General features: G+C 43.1%; 1 protein-coding gene across 22 annotated transcripts in view; it reads right to left on the minus strand.

Moving 5' to 3' along the window:
• EPB41L2 (erythrocyte membrane protein band 4.1 like 2) overlaps positions 1–25,648 on the minus strand; it is a 1,020,488-nt gene that overhangs the window by 401,605 nt on the left and 593,235 nt on the right. For all 22 annotated transcript variants that reach the window (XM_069234854.1, XM_069234865.1, XM_069234873.1 and 19 more), the window contains one exon: positions 313–388. In XM_069234854.1, the coding sequence (XP_069090955.1) occupies positions 313–388 (76 nt within the window). The remainder of the gene's footprint in view (positions 1–312; positions 389–25,648) is intronic.

Below are 25,648 nucleotides of genomic sequence, written 5' to 3' on the forward strand. Positions count from 1 at the left end.
TAATCCGCGAGTTGGGGACACGTTTTTTTAAACACCTCAGTGGACTAAGGGCCAACTGCAGAAACGTGTCTAAAAACCACAGATAAAAGGTATGGGGGGGGGACTTTCGTTTTTCATCCACACAGGAATGATAAGACGAGTAATACAGACGCAGCTAAGTGATAACATTTATCATTTAGGTATTAAGAGACATTTTACATTTGAGGTGGGGTCTCTAGACATTAGTATTAAACCAGCATTTGGTTAAAAGCCTCAAAAGCACAGTATAGCAAAAGTACAGTATAATAAATAAAGAATTAATAAACTCAGTACCTGGTGATATCTTCTGTCAGCTGTGATGGATCAGGTGGATAAAACTTTACGTTGAAGCCAAACAGCCAAGGGAGACCTAAAATTGTCAGCACGAAATCAATTACTTTTTAAGCCCTAACAAAAATTACTATGCATTAGATGACCCAAAGGTGGATCCAGCGAACATTGGATAAGAGTGCTGCAGACTCTGATGAGCTAGTGCAGTTGAAAAAATAAATGCTCGGGAAGAAGCACGATAGCTGAAAACAGTCATTCAAAAAAGCATAACCCATACAAACGTAACTGTACCTGTTTGAATGCAAGAAGGCAGTTGCCTTTTGCTAGGTTGACCAATGCAGACTGGTTATACTTCGAAAGCAAATTTTAGTGCTGCAAGTAGAAACTATACACATTCAGATTCTAAAATAAATACTGCCCTCTGTCTACAAAATCTACATCTGCGTTGTTGCCTCCATTAACATGTTGTCTCTGCAAAAGAACAACCATCAATGAATCTGGCCTGCACTCAAGTTAGACTAATATCCAAATTATACCAGCAATGCTAAAGCCGTAGCTCTGGCTCTTTATCATAGTGTGGTCGCATGTGCATACAAACCAAAATACATCAAGACACCCAATCACAGACATGTAGTCGCCCATGCACATAGGTAAAAATGTTTACAGGCACATATGCACAGCTCTTGGGATCAATGGGTGATGTACCTTCAGAGAGATGCACTGGGTGATATAAATCAGGGTTCTACTTGGTTACAACTCTCTGGGGAGAACTGGGTGATGTGCCCAATAAATGCACTGGGTAGTGTGTCGCAAGGTTGCACTTAGCAGTATGCCTCCGGGGGACTTGGAGGTGGTCCTGTGGGGAGCACAGGGTAGTGAGTCTCTGGGGAGCACTGGGTGGTGCGCCTCGGGTAGCACAGAGCAGTGGGCCTCAAGTGACAGTTGCGTGTTCTGCACAATCTGCGGGACCCTGATCGCTGGTTATTTGAGAAGCACTAGGTGTTGTCCAGTTTAGGACAACATGCAGCAGGGTGCATAAGGTGAATTGCTACAACAGTTCATGGTAAACAGTATTGTTGACGACGGAATTGTCGAAAATATTGTTTACCACAGTATTGTGTTCCTATACCTAAAATGTTAAGTACAAAAATAGCAAAATAAAAATATCGTACAGAGTAAAAGTGTCTAAAACCATACAAAATTCTCACATTTGAGATTATATATATATATATATATATATATATATATGTATACATACATACACTATTTAGAGTACGAATTGTTAAATATTAAAAAATATAAAATGAATATATTGTGAATTAAATACATGCACACTTAATTTAATACTACATATAAATATATGTATGTATATATGTATTGTTTTTTTTAAAGCGCATTCTGGCCACGGCCATCGAAGCACTAGGTGGCAAAAACTGAAACGGAAGCAGAGCATCTAAGGAAGTAGGGTGGCAGCCAGAAATCATGAAAAATAAGTTCGGAAAAAGCCAAGCTGCTTCCTTAGGGACAGGAAATTATCGTCCTTTCTAATGGACAAAGGAAGGGTATTCCAGGATTTGGCCGCTACTACTGTGAAAGCTTTGTCCCCCACCTAGCTTTGCGGCTATGGGGTACAGAGATCAAACGGAGACCCGCTGAAGTAAGCGGACGGTCTGCCACATACCATTTGTAAGGATGAGCAAAGGTATTCCGACCCTACCGAATGAACTGCCTTATGATCTAGACAAAGAGCCTTGAATGTAATGCGTCTCTCGACAGGTAACCGATGCAACTGTCTTAGACCGCCGCTAGCCGAAGCTGAGCAGTGAAGATCTAATATCAGACGGGCAGCAGTGTTTTGAATCAGTTGCAATTTGTTGAGGGAACCTTTGTCAATATTTAACATCAGCGCATTAGAATAATCAAGTTTGGCAATTACCAAGACAAGAGACACTGAAATTCTTAGTTCCTTTTGCAGGTAGCGAAACATTTTCTTTAGACTTTCTAGAGTCCAATAGCAGGCTTTGGTGGTATAATTTACTTGGGATTTGAAGTACATGGAATTGTCAAACATGATCCCACGATTTTTAGTGGATGATATTGGGACAGGTAAATCACTGCAAGATTGCGGCCATCAGTGAGGGCTCCACATATCACTTTTTGTCGCTATTCATTTTAAGCCAGTTGTGGCCAATCCATTTATTAATCTCACTCAAAGTGATGGAATTTATCTGCTACCTCCTCCCGGGTCTTATTAATTGGGATAATTAGCTGAGTATCATCAGCATAGGAGGCAGCCAGAAAGCCGAAGGAGCGGATGAGTCTAGCCAAAGGGGCCACATGAAGGTTAAACAAAGTGGGGCTTAGAGAAGAGCCCTGTGGGACCTCACAAGTTAGTCGAAACGGGGCAGCTCTGAAATCGCCACAACTATGGTAGAACGCTCTCATAAAAAAGATTTCAGAATACTCAAGGCTTTCTTTGTAACTCCCGCTTGGTGAACATGTTGTACCATTAAACAAGGCAAAATGGTATCAAACGTGGCAGATAATTCCAATAGCACTAAAATAGCTCCGTCCCCTTTATAAAACAATCTCCGAATCAAATCTGAGGTGGTGATGAGGGCGCATTCCATGCTATGAGCTTTCCTAAAGCCATGCTGAGAAGGATCCAAGCAACATGATTCTTGTAGAACATGAGCTATTCTATATTAAGATGTTTTTAAAAAACATTTAGCCTGAAAGGGCAACAAGGCTATGAGGCAGAGATTCTTGAGATCATTCGCTGGACCACCAGGTTTCTTTTTCAAAGGGATGACAATCTCTTCCTTCCATGATGGAGGAAATGCTCTGGTGTTCAGAATCTCCTGATACAGGGGTACCAGGGCAAGGACACCAAGTCAGGAGTAAGTTTCAGTATTTGATGTGGGCAGGGATCGCTGGGAGAGCCCGATTTGACTCTCCCTATGAGTTCCTTGATCCTCTCCTTCTGCAGAGGCTGGAAATTAGTAACAGTAAGGGTACCAATACTTTCTGAGCCGTTTAATTGCTCCTGGGGATCTTGCACCCCAAAGTGCTGTACAAAATTAGCTTGAATTCGAACGTCTATTTTTTAAGAAATTAGCGACCTTATTGCAAAATTCTTGTGAGTTTTCCAATTCTGAAGGCGCAGTGGGAACAATGAGGTAGTGTACCACTCTAAAAAGTTCTCTGGGGACATTGTTTGCTTCCTTGATTTTACATGTATAAAAATCAGTTTTCATTTTATTGATCGCGCGTTTATAGTCACTAAGCTCTGATCTAAGCTTCTCTTTTTCCGCAGGATTCTGATTTACTTTCCACCTGCATTCTTGTCTTCAATATATTCTTTGTAAGGCCTTACTGCCTTAAGGTCCTTAGTAAACCAGGGAGAAGAGGTTTTCTTCCTGGCCAGGGGACGGGATGTCCTTAAGGGGGCCAGACGATCAATAGCCATTTGACCCCAAAATCTAATCTGTCTATAACAGACAGGGGTTGTTCCTTAGCTTGCTTTCAGCGCAACATCAAGGCTGAGTTGAGATTCTGCACCTTTATCCTACCCCATTGTCTAACACGTTTTTGTGGAAGGGGAGGGAGAGAGCAAAGGTAAAATACCTGTCACCCAAAAAGTAAAGAGGTGGTGATCTGTCCACTCAAGTGCCCTAATAAATGGCAGGCCTGATCGGTGGCTGACGTAACTTTAAGCTGCCAGACAAGATTTGCCATGAGATTCAGGAACTCACCAGTATTGGGATCCTGAGTGTCCTCAAGATGAATATTGAAATCTCCCAATATATTGCACTTAGAGGCCGTAGTGATGGGGTCTATAATGGTAGGCCAGTGTTGGTGAAAAGCGTTCTTAGGATTTGGAAGACGATAGATCAGAAGGCTCTCAAATAGGACAGTGTTTTTCAGGCGAACCTTAAAGTAGGCACCTTCACAGATATCTGGTTTAGCATTTATGGCTTCCCAGTGACAACAATATTCTGACTTAAAAATGATAGCTAATCCACCTTCTCTGCCACTGATTCTGTCAAGTCTGAAAAATGTATATCCAAGTGGGGAGGCAGCTACAAAGTCTGGGCCCGAATCATCTTTGGCCCAAGACTCAGTAACAAATAAATAGTCCAGATTCAAGCACTCAATCATGTCTTTGATTTCCGTCCTGTGTTTAATCAGAGAACGAGCTTTGATAAGTCCAAATATCAAGTGTCTTACACTATTGTCCTTTTTCCCATCCCAGCTCTTTGAAGGAACCTGCTGAGGGGCATTGGCAGGGCCTTTATAAGGCATAGTCTCGGGTGCCCAAGTGCACATGTTGCATCTCCCCCCCATCTATCTGATTAGGGGAAACCCGAATGCAGCCCCTACACTCCTGTCCCTCAGCTAGTGCCCTGAGAGATTGCAGGGAATAATGTATGTGGGCCAGATCTTGAGTTAGAGGGCCAGGGACACAAGTCCCTGGTTTTATCCTGAAGATAGCTGCCAAATAAGCTAAAAAGCCCCAAAATGCAAGCAATATAACTCGTAGGGGATGAAATACAAGTAGGCAGGAAAATGATACAAGATTTAAGACCCCAATCGACACTCACATGATCAAAATGTTGAAAAACAAACCATAAAACTTCACACTGTTATAACATGATAAGACCGCTTAAAAAGCGCACACTCACTGATTGACACTGCTGTACAGCCGTGTCGCCCTTGGTTTAAATTTAAATACACAGGGCCCAGACATGCCATTCACACAGGTCAGGAGCTAGTCTGCTGACCTGTTTTACCCTCAATATGGCTGCCAAAAAACTCAAGAAGGGGAGGGCTCTAACAGGTCCAATTCCCTAAAGAAAAAGACCTGAGCAGTAGTTGCCAATGCGCGTGTGCCAGCGCCCGGTAAAATAAGCTAAAAAGTTCTAAAACGCGAGCAATATAACTCGCAGGGGATGAAATACAAGTCAGCTGGTAAATGATACAAATTTTCAAGACCCGAATCGGCACTCACATGATCAATATGTTTAAAAATCAACCATAAAACTCACCTTGTTAAAACACTATAAGACAGCTGAAAAAGCACACACTCTCTTATTTCCATAACCAAATCTTTATTTAAATATATACACAATGTAATATAATTCATAAAATATTTTTTTTACAATTGCTTTTAATACTTGAAATGTATTACAATAAAAAAATATTACTATATATCAATATATATACATGTATTTGATATAAACCTAAACGAAACACATACACAAATGAAAAAAACATTAAAAATATAAACAATTCAATAGAAAAATGTATTATTTATTTTAATCAATGAATAAAATATTAAAACTGTAAAACCCCAAAAGCATGTTTACTAAAAATACTATAAGCATTTAAAAAAATGTAAAAATAAAAGCAAATAAAATATAAAGCATAAACAAACAATAATCTAAAAACTATATAACCAATATTAGGAAAATTGCTGGACTATGGTAATATTAGATATACTATTCCCACTCCAGTTCATGCAACAGTCAGGAAAGTGTTGAACTTCTAGGAGTTACATTTACTATTCCTACTCCAGTCTAAGCAACAGTAGGGAAAGCTTTGGACTTCAGAGGGGTTAGAGTTACTATTCCTACTCCCCTCTACGCCACAGAAGGTAAAGTGTTGGACTTTGTAGCATTTATATTTATATTCCCACTCCAGTCTAAACAACGGTAGGGAAAGTGTTTAACTTTAAAGGGGATAAATGTACTATTCCCTGTCCAGTCTAAACAACAGTAGGAAAAGTGGTGGACTTTGGAGAGGACAGATTTACTAATAATACTCCAGTCTAAAAACAGCATGGAAAGTGCTAGATTTAAAAAGGATTACATACATGACTACAAAGCCTATTAATTTAGTATAACTGTTTAAACACTTACCACAAAAAATTATGTTACAGTATATAGAAATACATTATATTTACTAAAAATATAAGTTACAAAAGAAGGAAAAAAATCCACAATTATGAACGCACAGCATATGTAGTTTCAATTAATTAAAAAATAAATACAATTTAAGTAACAAAAATAATCTCAAAAACAAAATTTCACATAAATACATTATTTTTTTAAATAAAATAATAAATATAACATTATACATAATTTCCAACTGATAAATTACATATACATATCAATGTAAAATATATTTTTTATGTTTTAGCAACCTAAACAAATAACACAGCAATAAAAATACATGCTTAATAAACATATGAATACTAAAATACATATCAAAATAAAACATTACAATTGCAGATTAATACCGTAAGCAATATACATAATAATTAAATAAAACTTATTTTTAAAAAGTAGCATTAAAATTAAAACATTTAATTCAACCTCCTGCCCTATTCTCCTACAAACCCAACAACCCACAACTGAAATGTAACTTAAATTAATCAGTATTAAAATATGTACATGTTTTGCTTCACTAATAACCGAGCTGAAACACTCATGCACTGACAAAAATCTCCTGAATGCGCTTCTTAGTCCAAAGAAAACATTTATTATTTCACTAGGCAAGGTTCCTAAATGGAGATTAGCTTGCTGAAAGCACACATTTAAAAATGGTCACAGCAATAAATGAAATAATGTACAAATGATTATCCACTGCAATATACACAGCAAATATATGTATCTATATTATAATGAAAAGCAAATAATGAATTAAAAAATATTCACCACCATGAGAAAAGGGCATCACTGCTTCATCTCCCTCCTATTCAGCATAAGATCGCCAGATCCCAGAATCGATTGAGGAGAGAGAGGTAAATTATCCTCACAGGAAGGATGGCACACTCAAGCTGCCTGGATGTGCCTGAGATCTGCATACACTCTCTGTCCCCGGTCCATCTGGTCTCGGCCTCTTATACTTTGAACAAACAAGAAAGGAAAAGTCTAGAACTGCCCTTTCCCTGAAGAATTGTATTTATTCAAAAAATGCTGATTGCTTTAGGCCTGCTTTGAAAATAACAAGTCGGGATGTGGCCACAATCCCAAGGTGCCAATTCAAAACAAGTCCGTTCCCTGCCATACATTCTTATCAGCCTATGCCCTTGGTGGAAAAAACATGAAGAATAAAAAATGTGCACATTGTACAATGTGGAAAACTACTTGCAGCTTTTAACGTAGCAGTGTCTAATGCTAAGATAAAGGCAATAGGCAAAATGAAGCTGGTGATCACTGATGTGACTGTAGTGTTAGGCTAAGTGCAACGTGGAGTCAGTGGTCAAAATTGACATATCATTACAGTACATAATTAAATAATTACAATTAACAACTATATGATTTTGTTTTTATAAGTGTATTAACTTATCATATACCCCTACAAATCTGTCAACCGACTACTAAAATAAAACTTATAATCACTAATAATAAAACTATACAAACATCTTTTTTTTTTAAATTCAAAATACAACATAGCACAAACTTAATTATTAATCAATTAAAACATAAACAATAAAGTATAAATTAACGACAAATTAAACATGTTTCTAGTTCAAATAACTTCCAAACCTACACCTCTTATTAACCCAAAAAGCGTCTGCAACACTTCAAATCACTGATCTCATTAAAAACAAAATAATGTACGATTACGAATTAAATTTAAGTAATAATAATTAAAACAATACTAACATCTAAAAGTACAAGTTACTTACCTTCCACAACAATGTAACTGGTAGAGACATATTCCAGATGCATATGCCTTACCTTTGAATTTCCCCAGGCTTCAGACTGGCTCCAGAGATTTTTTCTTCGAGCAGTACCCCTGCGTGCCTTTAGGTGATGTCGGTTGACTCGAAAGGAGTCGTTGGCGTCGTGATGACATTGCGGTCGTATGTAGGCGGGAACCCGGTGCACTGACGTCAGTTTCTTTTCACGACTTTCCACGCCAGTAGCGAGGAGCCATGAAGAACACTGAGAATGGTGTGCCAGAACTAAGGCCCTTAGAGAGAAGTACCTGTCCCTAGAAATCAGTTTGCAGTGCGGGGAGGAGGAGCAGGACGATAAGGAATCTGCAACTAGAATATGTCTCTACGAGATATATCATTACCGAAGGTAAGTAACTTGTACATATGATAGAGACTTCTAGTAGCAGACTCCTTACCTTTGAAATACTCGAGCAATACCATCCCTGATGGTGGGCTGTGAACTAAGATCACACCAAAACGTCCTGCAGGACCGAACGGCCAAAATAGCCATCCCTGCAGACCTGATTGTCCAGGCAGTAGTGCTTGGTGAACATATGTAAGGATGCTAACGTTGCGGCCTGACAGATATCCAGGACTGGAACTCCACGTGCTAATGCTGTGGTAGCTGCAGTTGCTCTGGTTGAATGAGCTTGCAAACTCTCAGGGGGTTTCTTTTTCACCAAAGCGTAGCAGATCTTGATGCAGACGACTACCCATCGTGAGATGGTCCTCTTCTGCACTGTGTTCCCTTTCTTCGCACCCACCAACCCCACAAAGAGTTGATCGTCCACCCAGAAATCCTTTGAACCATCTACATAGAACGCCAATGCTTTTTTTGGATCCAGATGGTGGAGTCTCTCCTCCTCATTTGAGGGATGTGGGGGGGGTGTGTAAAAAGTAGACAAGGTGATAGATTGGCCTTGGTGAAAAGGACTTTATCACTTTGGGCAGAAAGGAAGTCATGGCAAGAAGCACCACATTGTCAGGATGCACTGCTAGGAATGGTGGCTTTGAAGAAAGAGCCTGAAGATCACTTACTCTGCGAGCAGAGGTGATGGCAACCAAGAAAGCTGTTTTAAGTGTTAAGACCAGACAGGACAATTGTGGAGCGGCTTGAAAGGGGCGCACATGAGGTATGCGAGGACCAAGTTTAAATTCCACTGGGGCATGATGAATGGAGCAGGAGGGAACCTAAGAGTGAGGCCTTTAAGAAACCTCCCAACAATAGGAGATTTGAAAAGAGAATTTTGGTCTGCTAGTCTTAAGAACGCAGACAAATATCCCTTGAGGGTGCCCAGAGCAGAGCCCTGCTGGGCAAGAGAGAGAATAAAGAGGAGAACCTCTGATAGAGGTGAAGAGAGGGCATCAACAGATCTGTTGATACACCATGCCACAAATTTCTTCCAACGACAGGCGTATACCATTTTGGTGGAGGGCCGCCTGGCCACCAAGATGACATGACAGACCTCGGGTGGAAAGTCAAAAGCAATCAACCATCGCCGCTCAATCTCCACGCAAGGAGGCAGAGACTGGACAGGTTCGGGTGGATAACCATCCCCTGCTGCTGCAACAGAAGATCCTCCCGGAGGGGCAGTCTGAGCAGAGGAATGATGGCCAGGGTCAAGATCTCAGGATACCAGACTCTTCGTGCCCAGTCCAGAGCTACCAAGATTACTTGGGCCCGGGCTTGCCTCATCTTCTTCAGAACTCTGGGCAGAAGTAGTATTCACGGGAAGGCGTACAGGAGGCCTGAGTTCCACTCATGACAAAGTGTCGCCGAGCGAGTGCCGCCTTGGAAACCTCAACATGCAAAACAGCTGACATTGCACGTTCTCTGCGGAGGTGAACAGATCTAACCAAGGCTCTCCCCACTGCTGAAAGAAACCTTGCACCACCTCCGGATGGAGACGTCATTAGTGATCGACTATGCATCAATGGCTGAGTTCGTCTGCTCTGGTGTTCAGAGAGCCTGCCAGATGCTGAACCACCCGGGAAATGCCCTGATGTTCCAGCTATGTCCGGAAGTGAAGAACCTCTTGACAAGGGGTCCACGACCTAACTCCGCCTTGTTTGTTGCAATACGGCACGACGGTGGTGTTGTCGGTTAACACCTGCACCACTTTCCCTTTGAGAGAGTGAAGGAATGCTTTCAATGCAAGTCGGATCACCCAGAGCTCCAAAATGCTGATGTGGAGCCCGGAGTCCGCCAGAGACCAGAGTCCTCTGATCTCTGCCTCTCCCATGTGGCCGCCCCATCCCAGGAGTAATGCATCTGTTACTACTGTGAGATCTGGTTGGGGAAGGGAAAGGGATCTGCCCTTGACCCAATCTGGATTCGACAACCACCACTGCAGGTCTTTTGCAGTTCCCTCCGAGATCTGAAGCATGTCGGAGAGATTCCCCTGATGCTGCGCCCACTGGAGCTTCACGTCCCCACTGCAGAGCCCGCATATGCCATCTGGCATGTTGAACCAGCAGGAGGCTATGAGGCCCAGCAGCCTCAGAGTCATTCTCACCAAAATCCAGGATAGAGGCTGACACATCAGTATCATAGCCAGAATATTCTGGACTCACTTTTCTGGATGATAAGCCCGAAACTGCACTGTGTCCAGAACAGCTCCAATGAAAAGGAGTGCCTGGGAGGGAGCCAGGTGTGACTTTGGCACGTTGATAGTGAACCCCAGTGAATGCAGGAGGTTCGCCGTAGTCTGGAGGTGGGAGACGACTTTGTGGGGTGTGTCAGCCTTCAACAGCTAGTCGTCGAGGTAGGGGAAGACTGAGACCCCTAACCTGTGCAGATGAGCTGCAACCACTACCATCACTTTTGTGAACACCCGAGGGGCCCTGGTAAGGCCAAATAGGAGCACAGTGAACTGAAAGTGCTCATGACCAACCACAAATCGTAGGTAACGTCTATGGGCCAGCAGGATGGGAATATGGAAATATGCGTCATGCAAGTCTAACGCAACCGTACAGTCCCCAGGGTCCAGGGCATAAAGGCCCTGAGCCAGAGTTAACATCTTGAACTTCTCCTTCTTGAGGAACAGATTGAGGTCTAGGATGGGGTAAAGACCTTTGTCTTTTTGAGCACAATAAAGTAGCGGGAATAGCAACCACAACTTACTTCTGGCACAGGGACCCTCTCTATGGCTCCCTTGGCCAGAAGAGCCTTGACTTCCTCGCGGAGAAGTGGCAAATGATTCTCTGACAGTTAATCGAATTGGGGGGGGGGGGGTTGGAAGAGTAGCCACTTCGACAGATTTATAGAACCCACCTGTCCGTGGTAATGGATTCCCAGTGGGGCAGATGATAGCGAATTCTGTCGCCAACTGATCCTGGATGTCCCAACGGACTAGGAAGGTTTTGAGGCAGAGGAGGGGGCGGGGTGGACTGGGCAGCCCGCTGACTCCCTGATCCACGAGGCCAGTGGATCCCCCATCCATGCAGGGGCTGTGCAGCATGCGCAGGTCGTTGGCTCAGTGGAAATGGACATGACTGGGTTCCCCTTTCGTACCCACGAAAGTAGCGAGAGGTGGACTGAGGGGGGCGAGGAACAGCTGCGAGGCCAAGGGACTGGGCCATAGCCCTGGAATCCTCCGAAGAGACGAGTGCCATCAAAAAGCATGTCCATCAAGGATTGCTGGACATCTTCCAAAAAGCCAGACGTCCTCATCCAGGTGTGGCGGCTCAGTGCCACTGTCGATGCAACCAATCTGCTGAGTGAGTTGGTTGTATCCAGTCCACAATGGATCATGAACTTGGCTGTGTCTCTCCCATCTGTCATGGCTTGGGAGAGAACATTCTGGGCCTCTTCCGGAACTTGGGGCAGCACTTGCTCGACCGTATCTCAGAGAGTATGGGAATAGCGGCCCAAAAGGCATGCGGTGTTCACGGACCGCAGCGCTAGACTGGCAGAAGAAAACATCTTCTTCCCTAAGTTGTCTAGTCTTTTTGATTCCCTGTCTGGGGAAGTGGTAGGGAATGCGCCACAGGATGAAGAAGCCTGGATGACAAGGCTCTAAGGCGTAGGGTTTTAGGTGAGGAAATTTGGGTCATTCGGCACAGGCCGATGGCGCGGGCAATCGTCCTATTCGCAGGAGCACCCATTCTGCTGGGTTTGGTCCAGGTCCCCAGTAGGACGTCTGTAAGTGCTTCGTTGAAGGGATGAAGCACTTCGGTCAGGAGGTTATGCCCGACATCCACACAAAAAAGCTTGAGGTTTAAAATCTAAGCCGCCATTCTCACCATCACTGAGTATGACGCTCCCGCCTCCGTAGCCATGGTATTGGGAGAGAACATGCCAGTGTCAGGGGAGGTGTCCAATCCATTGGCATCACCCAAATCCTGCACCCAGTCCAGGTTCAAGATGGTCTTCTAAAGGGTCCAGCAACCCCTCTACACTATCCCCATATCCATACCCATAGTAATAGGGTTCAAGATCAACCCTGGGCACAGCAGAGAAAATGGTATTGGCGTTGAACGCCGTCGTTCCGGCTCCGGGTCGTTGGGGATGAGTATAGGATCAACGTCGATAGTGGGCCCAATTGGTGCCAGGATAGCCGATGTCTGACTCTATGCCGGGTAGGGTCGCTTTGGCACGACCAGAGTCGGGATGGACCCAGAAGCAGATCCTGAGGTGCCCTCTGGAGTCGGGCTGAAGTCGATGACTTTGAAATCGAGGGGGCCCTCACTGACTCTCCTGGGCCTGAAGGCACCGAGGATGGGTCAGGCTGCCCAAATATGAGGCGCATGGCCTCATAGAACTCCTTTAGTTGGGCAAGGGTTGCCCCGGCACCCAGAAATTTGGGGAGGAGCAGAGCAGAAACAGACTGAGGCTCCGAGGACAGAGCCCTAGAGTGCTGACGCTCTTCCAGCGTCATGTAGTGTGAGCTATGGGGGCAAAGTCGAAGAACGTTTCGCCTTCTTTGACTCTTCTTCTTACCTGAATGTCCAGATGACTTGGACAAAGAAGAATGGTGGTGACTCCATGACCGGTCTCCTGACCTTCCTCTCAAACAGGACCGGGAACGGCAGGGAGTCGAGGGTCGGGCTGCTATGAGCTTTAGGAACTGCTCCCTCAAAGCTTTCAGGTTCATGGCACGACACTCGGAGCACGAGGTCGTGGTGGAGCTCCAAACAACAGAGGCACACAAGATGTAGATCCGTCACCAACATCATGCGGGAGTCGCAGGGCTTGAATCCGGTATACAGGACATCCCTTGACGCATCAAAACTCATCAAAAACGAATTAGACAAAATGTCGCAGTTAGTCAAAAAATGACTGGGGTAGCTCTTCTCCGAATCTGCAGGTAGGCTGGCGCGAAAAGAAAAATGACATCAGCGTGCTGGGGTGGCGCCTATATACGACCGTGAAGTCATCACGGCAACCACAACGCCAAAGATGCCTGCGGAGTTAACCAACGCCATATAACGGCGCGCAGGTGTACTGCTCGAAGAAAAAGTCTCAGGCTCCAGTTGGACGCATGGGGAAATTCAAAGGTAAGGAATCTGCAACTAGAAGTCTCTATCAGATTTATTGTTTTAACTAAAACACACTAAAAGAATTGAAAAAATATATTTTTACAACTATATTACTAAAAACGTTATTTAAAAACAACATTATTTTGAAAAGCAATATTACTTACCAAGAAAAATGCTATTGTTGATAATATTCTATACCACATTACTTTTGCATGACATATTTTTTTCCCGATATTTATGCGTATTGGTTTTGAACTCCATATTGTGTTCAAACACCGCTACAACAGGCACAGGGTGAAGGGCACCATGGAGCACATGGTTTGGTGCATCAGGGATACACTGGGTGCTGAATGGGGCAGGCAGGAGAGGGTGACGTTCAGCAGGGGGCAAGGGTAATTTGCTGCACAGGGGCACATTTTCTGTGCTATTCTATAAAGGGAATTGCCACCGGTGTCTCAAACACACCTAGGAATTAACAACGTTTTGGAATTTTATTTTTTTACTTTACCAGGTTTCGAAAACGAAAAATTAATTTGATGATTACAGTATTGTCCTACTTGCTGTTTTCTTGCTTTCAACTGACCCCTATTAGCATTCTGCAACAACGTAACTGATAAAACACTCTACATGAAACTTTGTTTTGTTACATAAAGTTTTCACTAGCTGGGTTCCTGCATGTTTCCATAAGGCCACGCAGAAACGAATGGTACAGTGCCACACACTACTATAAAGATAAGACCTGCTAAATCACTTTAAAATTGTTTACATATTGCAGTCAGGCATAGAGATGGGCGACCAAGTGAAAGCTCGAGCGCAGCTCAAACAAGATGGCTATCTCTGGCTCATGTTGAGTTTCTCTTAGACTCTTGAGCCTAAAACAAGCCGAGCTTTCATGTGACTTCTGACTGCCACCCTGTCTCTAAACCTAATGTGCCAAGAATTGAAAAAAAACATTGTCCTTTGAAATGTCAGGAGACAACAAAAGATATGCACCCAGTAGCACAATGTGAAACCAGAAAACCTGGAGTTAATCCAGTCTTTCCCGCTTGACCAAATTGTGTTACACTAGGCAAATATTTTATTTCACCGTGCTCCATTTGTCATCATTACTGCATGAGAGCACTTTGAAGTGCCTGAGTACAGAGGCTGCTATACACACACACACCTCTTTTGTGTCCGATTTTAACAGAATATAAAATTGTCCCATGTAAGGTGCATTTGACAGCACACGTGGCTCTTAATTCAGTAATGGAGTTATTGCCAAAGCGTGAGGGGTGTAAATATTTTTAAGTTCATGCTTAAAAACTGTCACTTTTAATAAATGCCTTTCAAAGTACTGATATAAGATGTTGTACTAAGTGTAAACATTGCTCCATGTTCAAGAAATATACTTTTAAATATTTAATTCATACATAATAAATGTGCATTTTGAAGTGCCTTTATATGCTGTGTGTTGCGCGATTTATATGCATGCCAAAATGTAGGGGTTTGGCCGGTGAACGGGGTCATGGAGCCCAGCCAGTCCCTTGACTCGGCTCTGGATTGGCTCTCCAGTTAATTTGTTGGCTTGCTTATCTCTAGTCACGCAATAAAGTTATGTACACACAGGCTATTACAAAAAATACCCGTCTCCAAACTAGCCTCTTTTTCTAGCATTGTCTTCAAAGGAAACATCAACTTGGAGGGGTGGGGACAACTACTTAATTCATCAGGTCAGGCATCACAATTTCCAATGACTCTGATTAATCCCTTTTGCTAATATCTTCGAGAGATTTGGTATGAATTAATTCTGTTAGCATTGACTCTATAGCTTTATTTGAAAATCAAGGTATCCATACAAGTACAGACAAGCACAATAAAATACATACAATTTCTAATTAAAAATTATTATAAAAACAATCATAAAAACAGATTGCTAAAAACAGGTGCCATGAACGACCATGCAGACAGCAAAACAGTACTTAACCAGTGTTCATTCTGAGCTCGCACTGCTCCACTCAGGAACGCCCCTAAATGGGCAAAAACGTCATCATCGCCGAGCTCTAAAAAGCTGTTAAGGGCTACCCTGAGTTTATTAATATTACGTCTTTTTCCCAGGGGAATCAAAAAGTGCCTAATGATCTAATCATGTACCCAAGTGCTGGTTACCCTTTGCAAAATTCAAGTAGGTGGCCATGCGGGACTTCCCCATTTCTATGGTCATTCTTTCGGAGTCCGCCAAGTTAAACAGGGCCATCTGAAGCTGTTTTAATTTTAACTGGATTACCCTCAGGGTCTGTGAAGACATGATATAGGCCAACTTTACGCAGACTGGATTCCACACCAGCTATCCAGGGAATCTCAAAACCTTTGTTGTAGCTAAGGCAATCCCCCATGATATCTCGTGATACTTGTATAGATATTTTTCCACACAGCCAACCATAATAGGGGTGGACATGCTCTAATATAATCTTCACTATATGGGACACCCAATTCCCTGTGGCAAATCAGATGAGAAGAAATAGGGACCGCCAAAACCATTCTACAAAACCTATTTTCTTCAATCTGGATAGTGTCGCATTTTTGGAAGCCCCATATCCCTGCACTGTAAGTTGCTGATAGTATATACTCCATTTTATAAATCTACAATAATGGGATAAGTGCGCCCCTGGCCCTAGGTTGTGGCAGCCTAAATAAGGTGCTGGTTGCCTTCATTAACTTAGTCCTTCAGTGGTGAAATGCGGTTCCCAGGAGCCAGAGATGGCAAAGGTTAAACCGAGGTAAGGAAAGGTGCTGGTGCATTTCAGGCTGCTATTGCCTACTGTTACTGTGGGCAATCGATATTTTTCCGGCTGCAGACCATAATATGGGATCTAGCAAAGTTTGTCTGCAGATCTTAATCATCATAAAACCCGCAAAGCCATGGACTAAAGGACGCAGGGCCCTTATGGTTCCTGGCATTAATACAGCATCGTCCACGTACAGGAGTGAGGATAACAAGGAGTCTTTAATGATTGGGACATTAGAAGTTATTAAAAAAGGATGGCGCTTATTAAAGTATAAAATTGGGGGTAAAATACATCCTTGCCCCATCCTCGGACTCCAATATTTTTTGTGACCTCACCAACTGAGTGTATTCTAACTTTGGCCTTTGTGTCCGTGTGCAAATAAGCTAAAAAGTGCATCAGTGCTTCATCTAACCTATATGCAAAAAGATTTGACCACACATTTGAGTGATTAACGTAATCAAACGCTGAAGCCAAATCCATGAAAGCCAGAAATAAGGCAGATTGTTGGCAATGTTATACTTCCCGATCAGCTAGCACAGATTTAAACACTGCTCTATGGTTCCAAAGTGGCTCCTAAAACTTTACTGACAAGGGTGCAAAATAGACCTCTCCTCGGTCCACTCCCTAATCCTATTACACAAGACTCTACCTAGAATTTATGGAGTAGTGTTGATTACAGAGATGGGCCTGTTGCTCTCAAGCTGAGAGCGATCACCTTTTTAAAAAATTGGAACAATGATAGAGGTTGTCCAAGAACTCGGAAGTGGAAAATGGGCAAGACCATTAAACATGTTCACCAATAAAGGTGCTCAAAACTCAGGTCTAAACTAAATAAAAGCGACTGGGACGCCATCTGACCCAGGGGCTTGTCTCAAACTCTGAGCTATGGAGTTTTGCACCTCGTTCAAGGATACCTCTAATCCTCTCAATCTGGGTCTCACAATGAAATCACTTGATGCTTAGGGAGCAGCATGTATTCTAGAGAAATGCACTTCCCATGTCCCACTAGAAATGTGACAGATAATCGGGGTTGCTACTTGGCTCATGCACTTCATATCCTTCACAGCCTCCCAAAACAATTCACAGTACTTTTAGGCTGTTCAAAGGGACAAAGAGTCCCATTCTGTCTTTCTCCTAGAGGTTACTCGTTTGTAAACCTTACGCAGGAATGCCACATCTAAAGCATCCCTCAGACTAGCTGTCAGTGCCCTGCGTAATTGGCTGGCCTCTGAACATTCATGATTAAACCACCTGGGTTTGATGGCTTATGTGCATGGCAAGCGCAATAACTTTTTCCTAATACTCACACAAAGTTGGGTGAAGGCCTTTGCCACATCACAGCTGGTGTAATTCTCAGGTAAACAGGCCTCTACCAGATTTAAGTTTTCTGCAATCATTTCATGAAAAAGTTGGTTGGGTTCAACTGCTCTCCAGACTAGTTACAAACCGTTGGTAGTCAGTTGAATATCTTTAGTTCCGCACTCCATTCTAAATTTGGGCCAAGGGGAGAAAGTGAATCCTACATCTATCGGGCTGTGGTCCCCATAATCAGAACTGACAACCTTTCTGGGCAGCAATGAATCTACCAGGTAAGATGATAAAAAATATCTATTACGGAGGAACAACTACAACCCCTAAAAGTTGGTAACAAAGGGGTGAGATGGGGAGCAACATCCATTACATTATATGAATCATGAGGCCAGGTAACCCATCAGTTCCGGAAGCCCCCCCCCCCCCCCCCACCCCCCAGTATCAGTGTCACTCAAAGTATCGGCAGGATTATTTGCAGTTACAATTGTGCAATTAATTATGGGACTATCATGTATGCAAAGTCTGGCATTAAAGTTCCACAGCTAAGCAAAAACCTGCCTGTTGCTCTTTAATGCCAACATTGCTTTGCAGGGAAGAAATCAAATTAAATAGAGTAGGGAATTTGCTATTTGCAACACTAATAAAATCATTATTATAAATGTTTATTAGATACAGGAATAATCCCTACATATCTCACAACCTGAAATGGCCAGCCCACTCAATGCTCGCCCTGACCGGGAAGGGGTTACTGAAATACAATGACATTCAAACCCATCAAATAACAAATTCTGTATTGCCCAAGATTCCTGGAACATGAGTGTGTGATATTGGCTTATAAAATACTGGCATTGTGATCATAGGATGGAGGCCTGCCACATTCCAGCTCAATATCCTCAACATTGAGTCCTAAGAAGCTGAGTTCTTCCTAGACACTAAAATAGTTGCACGGTCGGGCAATGTAACTCAAAAGGGCAAAGTGGATACTATGCTGTCAGTTGGACTTGGTACTAGTCAATCCAATTCATCAAGATTGCTTATGGCAGAAAGGATAACCTATTACAAGAGACAAAACTGTGGACAGGGGGAACAGTAGTTATAACTGCCCTGAGATGTTCTCAACGCTTTTAGATTTATAAAAATACTCTAGGGGGAACGCACAAATCTTGGTAGCATTGCGACCCAAAACATCCAGTGGTCTCAACAGGTTCTTTACACAAGATGATATATGGAGGTTCACTACAATACAATCCCCAACAAGATATTTTCTGGAGTGGCCCACCCACCACACTCTTCGTATCATAATAATCTTTCTTATGTTTGCAAGGTTAAAATGGTTGTGATTAACAAGCCAGTCTGCACATTTATTTTGTAGCTCTACCCATGATTCAGTTTGTGATTCCTTGAGAGGGGGAACCCCAACCAGCACTAGGACATAAGGACAAATGCAGGCAGCAGACCCAATCGATCTTTGCTTTAGTCAGAATGAGTTCCAGGATAAACTTCTTTGATTGTGCTAGTCGCTGAATTTCCGGGGACCCGCTTGCCCTTACAGCCCCTGCTAGAATGTCCTACCTCTGTCCCAAGTGGGGCTGGAGGGGTTATTCTGGTAATATCATTAGGTGGAACCTAACAGACTTAAGAAGCAAAAGCTATGTTAATTGCAGTGGTTTGACTTGAGGGACTCATTCCATTACTAGAACCGGTGTTAGTTACTGATAATGACACATTCAAAGTGCTCTCCAAAATAGACATCTTAGTAAAAGTGTCCCCCCACCCTGTTTTCAATACAACTTAGTTGTTCCTTGATTGGGACCAGTTTTTTTCTAAGATGGCATTTCTCACACAGAAGGACAAGGTGGGGCAGTGTTGTTATCCAACAGATCTGAAGTTTTCGTCTGTGCCTTGTCAGGCACCAGGAGGAAAGCTGGCCCTGTCGCTTAGCACAATGTTTATTTGTCCCTGTTGGCGACCTCACAGTGGATGTTTTCTTATTTACCACTGGCTCTAATACTGGCAAGCTACCAGTGGGGCTTCGTGGATTAGAACTTCTTCCACATTAACATTAACCGGGTCCTGGGAAGCTGCAGAGACCTGCAAATGGGCCAAGAGCACTGTAAAACAAGGGATTTCATAATACAATTGATGGGAAGGTTTTCATGGCGAACAGTCATCTAGTGATAGCCTACACTAAGTCAATCTAATTTCCTTTGAGATTGTTCCCATGAACCGTTCCAACATATTATCAATGTTAGTGGTTGGGCATGAAGTTACAGCCTGTCCCACAGGCGCCCCACTAGCTGTGCGTTTGCCCATGATGGCACTTACTTTCTGCAAGTGCAAGTTCAAGTGCAAATCCAGCCAGAGTCAAGATGGTTAGGGCGTAAGAGCGAGGGCCCAGCCCAGCCTCGTTCAGCTGTGGAAGGGCGCAGATGGACCCACTCTTGCCCCGGCCTTTCGTCCAGGAATGTGCCTGCGTGCGTCCCGCATAGCGGGAGTTGATTACACTAATAAGCCGAGGCAGGGTGGGCAGGAAAAGCAGGAAGCATTTCTAGGCACAAGGAGTACTTAGAGGTGTGGTTCAGGCTCCCACCAATCCTTCTGAGCCCCAGGAATGCGTCCTGTGCTGCAGGAGTTGATGCGCTAATAAGAGCAAACAAGGCAGGCACGAAAAGTAGGCGCAAGGAGTGCTGGGAGGTGTGGTTTAGGCTCCCGCTGTTCCTGCTGAACTCCAGAAATGCGTTCTGTTAGTATCATTTAGAAGTCAAATCATAAACATAGTTACAAGCCTCACAGTCAAACTTGAACGTTTTCGGAACATCCAACTTCAATTTTACCTCTATTTTATTCTCAGCTGTCTTTACCATTTAGTCTGTCGGAAGGATTTCCAAAGGTGATAAATAATCCCTGAACTGTTTTTCGCCTCAAATCTCTGCCCAGAAATCTTTGTACAGTGTTCTCTTGGAAAGTCTAGCAAGTTAGTGAACAAGGCACCATCAATCAAACTGCACCTGCATCCTTATTATGTAACTCTTGGACTGTCACCACCTGACTGTTGGAAGTTCAAGTGGTGAAAGAGAGTAGCTACGGAGCAAAAAAACAAAAAAAACACTGCTTACTTTAAAGTGTTCATCCTGTTCATAAATGTCACAACAGCTTGGGCCCAACTCGCATGAAATAACTTTTCCTCTGGAATCTCACCATTAGCCCATGCAACTCCCACTTGTAACAAACAGATGTTGTCCTGCACCCTTGCCTTTCACGCATCTTCTATGATGGTTGTTATTTGTAGGGTTGAATGCCAGAATATTAAGTATTAAATATTGTGTTACAAAAATATTGTAGCAAAACAATCAATGGCCAAAATATCAATAAGGTAAATGTACATAGGTGAGTATACATTTGCTATTCTTACCTCCATATCTACATACCTTGAAAATAAGCATTGTCAGGGCACATATACGTGCAGCTTAGTAAACCTCTGGTTTATATATATATATATATATATATATATATATATATATATATGGAAAATGTCACTTACCCAGTGTACATCTGTTCGTGGCATGAGACGCTGCAGATTCACATGCTGTGCACATCCCGCCATCTAGTGTTGGGCTCGGAGTGCTACAAGTTGTATTTCTTCGAAGAAGTCTTTTCGAGTCACGAGATCGAGGGACTCCTCCCCTTTCGGCTCCATTGCGCATGGGTGTCGACTCCATCTTAGATTGTTTTCCCCGCAGAGGGTGAGGTAGGAGTTGTGTATATAGTAATAGTGCCCATGCAATGGAGTAAGTATGTATGTACATAATGTGACTAAAAGTGATATATTTACAGATTTACAAATGAACAAGTTTTAATTTTTGTCAACTTCGAACGGATACAGGCTCCCGGGGAGGTGGGAGGGCGCATGTGAATCTGCAGCGTCTCATGCCACGAACAGATGTACACTGGGTAAGTGACATTTTCCGTTCGATGGCATGTGTAGCTGCAGATACACATGCTGTGCATAGACTAGTAAGCAGTTATCTCCCCAAAAGCGGTGGCTTAGCCTGTAGGGGTAGAAGTTGTTTGAAATAATGTTATTAATACTGCTGGTCCTACTGTGGCTTGTTGTGTGGTTAACACATCCACGCAGTAATGCTTGGTAAATGTATGAGGCGTAGACCATGTGGCTGCCTTACAGATTTCAGTCATTGGTATGTTTCCTAGAAAAGCCATGGTGGCACCTTTCTTTCTAGTGGAGTGTGCCTTTGGTGTAATAGGCAGTTCTCTCTTTGCTTTTATATAACAGGTTTGAATACATTTAACTATCCATCTGGCAATGCCTTGTTTGGATATTGGATTCCCTCTATGAGGTTTTTGGAAAGCAACAAACAATTGTTTTGTTTTGCAAATTTGTTTGGTTCCATCTATATAGTACATTAGTGCCCTTTTGATGTCTAATGTATGTAATGCTCTCTCAGCTTCAGAATCTGGTTCTGGAAAGAACACTGGGAGTTCCACTGTTAGATTTAAGTGGAACGGTGAAATGACTTTAGGTAAGAATTTTGGATTTGTGAGTAGAACTACTTTATGTTTGTGTATTTGTATAAAGGGTTCTTGTGTGGTAAATGCTTGTATTTCACTTACTCTTCTGAGAGATGTGATAGCTTTAGAAAGGCTACTTTCCATGTTAAGTACTGTATCTCACATGAGTGCATGGGTTCAAATGGTGGACCCATGAGTCGTGTTAATACAATGTTGAGGTTCCACGAAGGAACTGGTGGTGTTCTTGGTGGGATAATCCTTTTCAGACCCTCCATAAATGCTTTTATGACTGGGATTCTGAATAATGAAGTTGAATGCGTAATTTGCAGATAAGCCGAAATTGCAGTCAGATGTATTTTAATGGATGAAAAAGCTAACTTGGACTTTTGTAAGTGTAATAAGTAGCTTACAATGTTTTTAGCAGGTGCGTGTAATGGTTGAATTTGATTATTATGGCAGTAATAAACAAATATTTTCCACTTATTTGCGTAGCAATGTCTTGTGGTTGGTTTCCTAGCTTGTTTTATGACCTCCATGCATTCTTGTGTAAGGTCTAGGTGTCCGAATTCTAAGATCTCAGGAGCCAAATTGCTAGATTGAGCGATGCTGGATTTGGGTGTCTGATCTGTTGTTTGTGTTGAGTTAACAGATCTGGTCTGTTTGGCAGTTTGATATGAGGCACTTCTGACATGTCTAGTAGTGTTGTGTACCAAGGTTGTCGTGCCCAAGTTGGTGCTATTAGTATGAGTTTGAGTTTGTTTTGACTCAATTTGTTTACTAGATACGGAAGGAGTGGGAGAGGGGGAAAAGCGTATGTAAATAACCCTGACCAACTCATCCATAAAGCATTGCCTTGAGAGTGAGCATGTGGGTACCTGGATGCGAAGTTTTGGCATTTTGCGTTTTCTTTTGTTGCAAATAGGTCTATTTGCGGTGTTCCCCATCTTTGGAAGTAAGTTTTTAGTATTTGGGGATGAATTTCCCATTCGTGGATCTGTTGGTGATCCCGAGAGAGATTGTCGGCTAACTGATTTTGAATTCCTGGTATGAACTGCGCTATTAGGCGAATGTGGTTGTGAATCGCCCAATGCCATATCTTTTGAGTTAAGAGACACAATTGTGTCGAGTGTGTCCCTCCTTGTTTGATCAGATAATACATTTTTGTCATGTTGTCTGTTTTGGCAAGAATGTGTTTGTGGGTTATTAGTGGTGGAAATGCTTTTAACGCTAGAAATACTGCTAGTAGTTCTAAGTGATTTATATGAAGCTGTCTCTGTTGAGTGTCCCACTGTCCTTGGATGCTGTGTTGGTTGAGGTGTGATCCCCACCCTACCATGAAAGCATCTGTTGTGATCACGTATTGAGGCACTGGGTCTTGGAAAGGCCGCCCTTTGTTTAAATTTATAGTATTCCACCATTGAAGCGAGGTGTATGTTTGGCGGTCTATCAACACTAGATCTTGAATTTGACCCTGTGCTTGTGACTATTGTGATGCTAGGCACTGTTGGAAGGGCCGCATGTGTAATCTTGCGTTTGGGACAATGGCTATGCATGAGGACATCATGCCTAGTAGTTTCATTACTAGTTTTACCTGTAACCTTTGGTTTGGGTGCATGGCCTGTATTAGGTTTTGGAATGCCTGTACCCTTTGTGGACTTGGAGTGGCAATCCCTTTTTTTGTGTTGATTGTTGCTCCTAAGTACTGTTGTATTTGACACGGCTGTAGGTGTGATTTTTTGTAGTTGAGTGAGAACCCTAGCTTGTGAAGGGTTTCTATAACGTACTTTGTGTGTTGTGAACACCGTTCTTGCGTATTGGTTTTGAGTAACCAATCGTCCAGGTACGGGAACACATGTATTTGCTGTCTTCTGATATGGGCTGCCACTACGGCAAGGCATTTTGTAAAGACTCTTGGCGCTGTTGTTATTCCGAATGGCAACACTTTGAACTGGTAATGTACCCCTTGGATTATAAACCTTAAGTATTTTCTGTGGGAAGGATGTATGGGTATATGGAAATACGCATCCTTGAGGTCTAATGTTGTCATGTAGTCTTGTTGTTTGAGCAAGGGGATCACGTCTTGCAGTGTCACCATGTGAAAGTGATCTGATTTGATGTAAAGATTTAAGGTTCTGAGATCTAAGATGGGTCTTAGAGTTTTGTCTTTTTTGGGTATGAGAAAGTACAGGGAGTAAACACCCGTTCCTTTCTGATGATTTGGTACTAGTTCTATTGCATCTTTTTGCAACAACGCTTGGACCTCCAGCTGTAATAGATCCATGTGTTGTTTGGACATGTTGTGTGTTTTCGGTGGCACATTTGGAGGGAAATGTAGGAATTCTATGCAATAACCATGTTGGATAATGGCTAGGACCCACGTGTCTGTTGTTATTTCCTCCCAGTTTTGGTAAAAATCTGTTAGTCTCCCCCCCCCACTGGTGTTATGTGTTGGGGATTTGTGACACTGAAGTCACTGTTTATTTTGCGTGGTCTTGGGACTTTGGAACTTTCCTCTAGTTTTAGGGAACTGTCCCCCTCTGTATTGTCCCCGAAAACTTCCCCTCTGATACTGGCTCTGGTATGTGGGCTTTGTTTGTGAGGTTGAGGGTTCTGTGCTCTGTCCCTGAAATCCCCCTCTAAACGGTGTTTTACGAAATGTGCCTCTGCCCTGTGGGGAGTAGAGTGCGCCTATGGCCTTGGCTGTATCTGTGTCCTTTTTAAGTTTCTCGATAGCAGTGTCCACTTCTGGCCCAAACAACTCCTGTCTGTTAAAAGGCATATTCAGCACAGCCTGTTGAATTTCTGGCTTGAATCCTGAGGTGCGTAGCCATGCGTGTCTCCGTATGGTGACCGCTGTATTTACAGTTCTTGCCGCTGTGTCTGCTGCATCCATTGCCGACCGTATCTGGTTATTAGAGATACTCTGGCTTTCTTCCACCACTTGTTGCGCACGCTTTTGGAACTCTTTGGGTAGATGTTCTATGAAGTGTTGCATTTCATCCCAATGAGCTCTATCATATCTGGCTAGCAAGGCCTGTGAATTGGCAATGCGCCATTGGTTGGCTGCTTGTGCCGCAACCCTTTTCCCCGCTGTGTCGAACTTGCGACTTTCCTTGTCGGGTGGTGGTGCATCTCCCGAGGTGTGTGAGTTCGCCCTTTTGCGAGCTGCACCTACCACCACTGAGTCCGGTGTTAATTGCTGCGTGATGTACACAGGGTCTGTTGGTGGTGGTTTGTACTTTTTCTCCACACTTGGAGTGATGGCCCTGCCTTTCACAGGCTCTTGAAATACTAGTTTTGAGTGTTTCAACATTCCGGGTAACATAGGAAGACTCTGGTACTGACTATGTGTGGACGACAGAGTATTAAACAAAAAGTAATCTTCAATTGGTTCTGCGTGCAGGGTAAAATTGTGAAATGCGGCTGCTCTGGACACCACCTGTGTGTACGCAGTACTGTCCTCAGGTGGTGATGGTCTCGCTGGGTAGCAGTCAGGACTGTTATCTGATACAGGCGCATCATA

Source organism: Pleurodeles waltl, chromosome 5, assembly GCF_031143425.1.
Source record: "Pleurodeles waltl isolate 20211129_DDA chromosome 5, aPleWal1.hap1.20221129, whole genome shotgun sequence".
NCBI classification, from domain to species: Eukaryota; Metazoa; Chordata; class Amphibia; order Caudata; family Salamandridae; genus Pleurodeles; species Pleurodeles waltl.